This window comes from Patagioenas fasciata, chromosome 1 (assembly GCF_037038585.1).
Source record: "Patagioenas fasciata isolate bPatFas1 chromosome 1, bPatFas1.hap1, whole genome shotgun sequence".
Classification (NCBI taxonomy): domain Eukaryota; kingdom Metazoa; phylum Chordata; class Aves; order Columbiformes; family Columbidae; genus Patagioenas; species Patagioenas fasciata.
Window position 1 is genome coordinate 152570038 of NC_092520.1, and position 6931 is coordinate 152576968.

The window sequence follows — 6931 nt, forward strand, 5'->3', positions numbered from 1 at the left end:
CTTTAAATTATTTACTAATTTAAACTTATCTAGTTCCCCAATGGAAAAGCAAAGCAGTTTGTGAATAATTCAGAGCTCCTGTGTATATTTAGATGTGTCATAAATCCTTAACTAAAACCAAAAATATGTCAAAGCAATATCAGAGATCAAATAAATAAAATACTTACCGGGGCTATGCTTTCATCTTCCGATATAAGTCCAAGACCAGAGCACTTCTGACATATGTCTATTAGATCTAACATATTGCTTCTTGCTAAGAAGGCATCATAGGCCTTTTTTAGGTCACCATAATTCTCAGGTTCTTTCATGTTTTCATATGATAATCCCAGTTTGTCATGTAATAAATATTTCCAAGTTGCCAATACATCACTAAGCGAAACTGTGAAATCTCCATGGTGCTAACAGAAAACAGCAAAAATATTATGTTTTGTATTGAGCATAGCTTTAAAAATTACTTTAAAACAAGCTGCATGTGTTAAAAAAAAACCAAAACAAACTACTATAATTTAAAAATTTAAGTTTATAATAAACTAAGTCTTGATTATGGTTGAAGTTCTTCCAGTGGTTTGGCTTTTCAGTTCAGTTTTGTTACCTACAGTGTTTGATCCTAGTCTTCAAAATATTAGGTATGTATATTGAACTTCACTCATTAAGAAAATACATGTTGACTTTTGCAGCACTACTGCTTACATAAAGTTATATACTTGCAGAAATAGTTTTCAGCATGGCAGGCATGTACATCACAAAGGCAGTGATTTTAGCTCTATTACCTTGCTTCAGGCAGTAACATGGGAAGACATATGCCACATCCCAAAAAAGGAGCTCTTTTTCCTGTCTCTAATAATTTAAATTGTTTCAGTCCAAAAGATCCCTCCTTAGGGTTCTAGTATACTTAGCACAACTTTCTCAACAGGCCTGATAAATATGTGATTCCAAAGTCCTGAAAGTCAATTGTTTTGATATTGCCTAGACAAAGAACTAAGAGTGAAAATGAAAGAGCATTCATGCATATTACTGTCAGAGCCATTTTTTTGCCTTCTAATTTGTGCGTAGGTTACAATAACCCAGCACTGTGAAATTGCATGCTATCCCACAGATCACCAGAATATTGAAATGGCATATATGTTTTCTGGAAGGCACTTGTTTTTCATTTCAGCCCCTCAAAAAATTAAATATGTAATCACTGTATAACCCAATTTACACAGATCAAAAAGCAGTAGGTCGCAGGAAAAAAAAAAAAAAAAAGCTTTTTCACTTGATTTTGAAACAAAGTCCTCCAGGACTACAAAAAAATACAACTTCAGTATGGTACTTCATAAATCAAACCCCTTCCTCACCAGACCAAGGATCTGCAGAAATTAGCAAAGTTCATATTAGCGCTGCAAAAATATTTTAAATCCAAACAAAATTGCACTCCAGATATTTACCTTCACGATCAGGTGCTCACTGTGGTAGTGTATTCTGTAACTTATAGAGTCAATCTGTCAAGAGTCTCTGGTTTTAAAATTAATTAAAACAAACAATGTGGTGTTTTGCAGTAAGCATATGCCAACGGGCTAATAGCTTAAGGAAGTTCAAAAGCTTACATACTTTCATTCCATGATAGATATTGCAATTATTGGTTCATAAGCATAGAAACCATGAAGTATTATAAAGTGTCTTCACTTCTCAGTAGCACAGTATGTTGTGTCCTGGGGCTCTCTATTTTAGAATGTCTGAAATCCAGTAGCCACATTTTATGTCTGAAGAGACAATTTTTTTAGTATTTGTAGGTATTGTAAGCTTTCTAGGGTTAACTGCATAGCAAAGCAGCTTCTATTTTGATAGTGACAGAACAGCAACTGCATCTTTTCTCCTGCCTTCCCCAAACAAATTGTCACTGACCATTTTTAAAATATGTGCTCAAGACTACTGTGCTTAACCCCCACACTGTTGTTGTCTCCACTTCTGTTGTTTTCAGGCATAGTCCTAAACTGCATATTGTTGTCTGGCATTGCCCTCAAGTTTTGTGATTCACAATCTTGTCACCTCTGGTCCTACTGAGTCTTCGTTGCTTGCATATGCTCTTGTACCAGAGATAAGTTCCCAAAGAGTGGTACATAAAGCATATTAAAGTAGGATAAAGCAGCATTTTTAATAAGTTTCCCATTCCAATGAATGCTGATAGTGCTATGCACAGGTTTAGAAACTGGTTCATGTAAACACAAGTATGTAGACATAAGCATCTGATGGTTGTTATATTGCAATCTGCCAGAAGCAAAGTCAGTGAACTTACAGGCCAATACCCCAAGCTTAGAGAAATGGGTGGTGGGGAAGAGGAACTGCAGGGGGGTGCGTGTGTCAAGCCAGAAAAGTACTAGGGTCAAAGAGCAGAAGTATGCTCCGTTTAAGTAGGACTGGAGAGCTACAGTACGTATGGGTCAGTAGCAAAGTTATTCGTTGCAAAAACAGGATTCTGAAATGGACAAAGAAAAAATTGCACTCATCCAAGCAACAAACTGCTACTTTCTAAAGTCGACACTCTCAACTATAGTAATAACAAAAATGAGAGAGAACATTTAGCATGCTCATGGTTTAAAAAAAAAAAAGAAACTTAAAAAACCCAACACATCCCACATTCTTTTTTCTCCTTCCACTCCTCAAAAGAGAAAGATTTAATAGTATAGAGAAGGTGGTGGGAAGGAGAAGAACAGAAAGTCTACTGATAAGCTAGGGAAGATGCCTCAAGATTTCAGTGCAAGAATTTTAACAGCCAAAACAACTCCACCTGTTAAACAACACAAAAATATAAGAAAGAATAATTTAACTACTTATGATTTGGTTATACATGGTAGGGATGTATCATTTACTTTTTAAAAAAAAATCCAATTAAATATTCACTACTTCAATCTTTTTTCTGCAAAACTTCAACCTTTGTTCTAAAAAAGAGGCTGTCCCTTGTATAGAAGACTCCTCAGCACTGGTGAGACCACATCTGAGTACTGTGGCCAGTTCTGGGCTCCTCTGTACGAGAGACACACTGGAGAAAGTCCAACCAAGTCCAGTGAATCATCCACAAAGATGAATAAGAGACAGGAACATCTCATGAGGAAAGGCTGAGAGAACTGGCACTGTTCAAGCCAGGGACTCCGGCAACACTTTTTTACTGTGAGGGTGACTCAGCACTGGCCCAGGTTGCTCAGGGAGGTTGTGGCACCTTCATTCTTGGAAACATTTGAAAGCCATCTGGACACGGTCCTGGGTAACTCATGGTAGTGCAGAGTAGAACTAAACCACACACTAAAATTGATTTCATCCAGAATCGGAAAGAGACAAGCACAAATTTTAAAGGGAAAAATATATTTATAAAATCAAAAATGAAGCTCTTTTTCCTCCAGTCTCACAGTTCCAGTGCTAGAAGAGAGATTTACAAAACATTTACAACAAACCTGAGAATTTAAATTCACAGACTCAGGAAAAACAGTTGTTTTACATAATGTCTCAGTTTCCCCCCACTACCAGCTAAAACAGCCATGGCCTGAAAATGACAAGTGATTACGTATCCTAATAACCAATCTTCTACCCCACCTCATCCACAAGTGCAGAGTCAGCCTACAGCAACTACCCTCAACTGAACTTGAAAATTGTTATTTCTATTAGAATATTATAATAGAAATACTGTATTTCAAACCTTAAGAAAGGTTCTTCTTCTTGGAAGTTTTCCTAGATTTTAGGTATATGCTACTCCATCTATGTAAAAAGTATTAACTTTCACCACAGAACATATGCCACTTGTCTTTATGCCATATAGCTACAATTATGCTACAACACAAAGTATTTTCAGAGGAATTCAAAGCATGGAATTTTTCTTGTTGTCATTCCTTTTGTCCCCGCTATTTGATCAATGTTTATCACACTGTTTGCTGCTCTTATTCTTGGTGAAATCTAATTCTAATCAGTTATGAGACCTTTAAACTTTTCTGGAGTTCTCCAAAAAGCTTTGTTATTTTTCATTTCTACTGCATATACAAATCACAGAATCACAATGTGGTTGCGGTTGGAAAGGACCTCTGGAGATCATCCAGTCCAACCCACCTGCTAAAGCAGGTTCACCTAGAACACACTACACAGGAACACATCCAGGCAAGTTTTGAGTATATCCAGAGAAGGAGACTCCACAACCTCTCTAGGCAGCCTGTTCCAGTGCTCTGGCACCATCAAAGTAAAGAAGTTTCTCCACATTCAGATGGAATTTCCCATGTTTCAGTTTGTGCCCATTCCCTCTTAGCCTGCTGCTGGGCACCACTGAAAAGATTCTGGCCCCATCCTCCTGACACAACCCCTTAAAATATTTACAAGCATGGGTAACATCCCCTTTCAGCCTTCTCCAGGCCAAACAGTCCCAGATCTCTCAGCCTTTCCTTGTAAGAAAGATGTTGAAGTCCCCTTGTCATCTTTGTAGATAACAGCTAATACACCTAATCCATTAAAATTGTCCAGGCTCCAAAAGAAAGAGAAGAGTTTTTGCTGTTTGTGTTAAGTTTGTTATTGTTGTTGAGTGTTTTGAGTTGGTTTTTTGTTGTTGTTTGGTTGTTTTTTGGTTTTTGCTTTGTTGTTGGGTTGTTTTGTTGTTTTTTTTTTCCCCTGCCCAGCCAGTCATAGCCTGTTAATACAGTTATTTTTCTTGCAGTAATTTACTTTATCATAACAGACTTATATTCTACAGGTATTATGTTAACAATACAAAATTACTGCACTTAAATTGGAGACCTAACAATGGTCATGCCTACAGCTGTAATACTCTGCATCCTAGCTAGAAGCAATATTTTACTCTAATACTATAAACATCAAAATAGACATGCAAGTGAAGAAACTGAACTTCAGAGGCAGCACATGAAAATGCTAAAATAGTTTCAATCCACATAAGCAAGACAAGGTTTATAACTACTGGCAATTTATCTTCTTAGACCAACTAGTATAATAATATAAAAACAAATTAGGTTTTGAGCATTTGGTCTTTCTTCAGATTTGAAGTAAAACCAGGTTATTTCAAAATCAAATGAGTTTAAAATAATTGCTTTAATTTTTATTAGATCATCTCTGTAAAAAAAAAAAAAAAAAAAAAAAAGATACTTGGAATTAATCTTTGCTGGAAGAGAAAAGGAGAAAGTGGAATAAATTAGTTATCTCTAGCAGAAGAAAACAGCTCCTCCTTATAGTGAGCTGTTAGGAGAGATGCAGTAATGAACCATAAAAATATCATCTTTATCATGTCTGTAATTTTTGGCATCCAACAAGAATAACAAATTTCACTTCCCAGAGTTGGCTTTGGAAAAATGTTTGTAGTTCTCCCTTGAGAATCACAACAAACATGACAACCGGCAATTGCCTCCACAGGCAGTTTTGCATTATTGTCCTTTATCAGTTCTCTGAGAGTTCACTTTGATGCACAAGCATTTTCTAGTTTTTCCCATGTGGGACACTGGGATCCTGGCTGGAATATGTCACATTCCGTGAAGTACAAATGTAGAATCTTGGGATGCTAATATTTCTACTACAATGTTTATTACAGTGGGGATGAATTGACTGGTTTTATGTTTAACATTTAGATATATATTTTAGTGCCTTGCTGGATCTGACCCTCAGTTAAAAGCACAACAAAGTGACAAAACTGCCATTTCAAGGAGATGCTTAAGCAAAAAGTCCAGTAAGTGAACCAAGTGTGAGATGTTCTAAAGACAAAGCACATATTGAAAGAATGCTAACCTGTTTATTGACTTCAGCCATTGACAGTTGTAACGCCATTAACATGCAGTCTGCTCCACATACAGTAGTCCTGTCAGAGTTTGAAAATAAAGGCCACTGTCTTCTGAAACACTTGATCAAGTTTAGAATTTTTTGCTGAAAATCAATCATTGTCTAGAGTAGAAAACAGAAATAATTAAGAGAAACAGAAGTGAATATAACTAAGCAAGAGTCCTACACACATCTTTACCTTCCTATAAACTGTACAAATTCTCTTGTATCTTCTTGCAGATCAAGTTCCCAGAATAAACTCTTCCCACTAAACTGAAAGTCTGTTGTGACTCACCTCACTGTGACACAACCACTATGAAGAAAAGGGGCTAAAAGTGCTTACATATGACACGTCCTCGCAATGCCCTTACATTATGCCAACATAAAAGATTAAGTGTTATCACAAATCTCACAGTCTTTTGTCTCTGAGAACAGCCAGTCTGAATACCCCAAAGAGTGTCTTCTGTACTATCTATATTTACTATACATTCGGACCAGCGTCTATCAGAATGTTTTAAACCTGGCAACAAGGAACTTCATATCTATAAAGATCAGGGTATTTTCATCTTTTTTGTGTTTGTTTGTTTGTTTGTTTTGTTTTCATTCCATAAGTCACTATCTTCCCTATTTCCTTTGGCAATGAGTTTCAGTATCAGTTTTGAATTTGATTTCTTCATGCTCCAGTGTTTTTTACCTTCTTGCATTTGTCAAGACACAGGTACATAAGACTCCTTAAAAAAATTTGCCATTTTTTAAACCTGTTCTTTCCTGAAACACTGTTCACTAACAGGGCATACCGTACAGGAACAATACCTGTGTTATTTACTTTCAGAATACAAACCAAACCTTTCTCCTTATTTAACTTAGCTAAGGTACAATCCACAGCTATTTTGTTTTTGTTTGGTAATTGGTGTGACTGGAAAAAATGATGAAGCATGGTAGAGATGAAGGGAAAAGAGGAGACACCAGGTAACAAGCAAGACTGTAACAGTGACTGCAGTTACTTACTCCCCAAAACGTTTGAAGGGGACAACCTACTTTATTTTACGTTGACATGAACTAAACACGAGGGCCATAGAGGATGAAACAGGTGGGGCAGCTGCAAGTCAGCGTGGGGCAGCCAAAAATCTCTCCGGAGGAGTTTCTGTGTCTCCCC

The 6931-nt window shown here is 36.7% G+C and overlaps 1 protein-coding gene across 5 annotated transcripts in view; it reads right to left on the bottom strand.

Moving 5' to 3' along the window:
- The window catches only part of PARPBP (PARP1 binding protein), a 130292-nt gene that overhangs the window by 122921 nt on the left and 440 nt on the right, over positions 1-6931 (bottom strand). For all 5 annotated transcript variants that reach the window (XM_071818083.1, XM_071818077.1, XM_065839093.2 and 2 more), the window contains exons 2-3: positions 5746-5898; positions 168-398 (exon numbers count right to left, since the gene is read on the bottom strand). In XM_071818083.1, the coding sequence (XP_071674184.1) occupies positions 168-398; positions 5746-5895 (381 nt within the window). In that variant the 5' untranslated portion in view covers positions 5896-5898. The remainder of the gene's footprint in view (positions 1-167; positions 399-5745; positions 5899-6931) is intronic.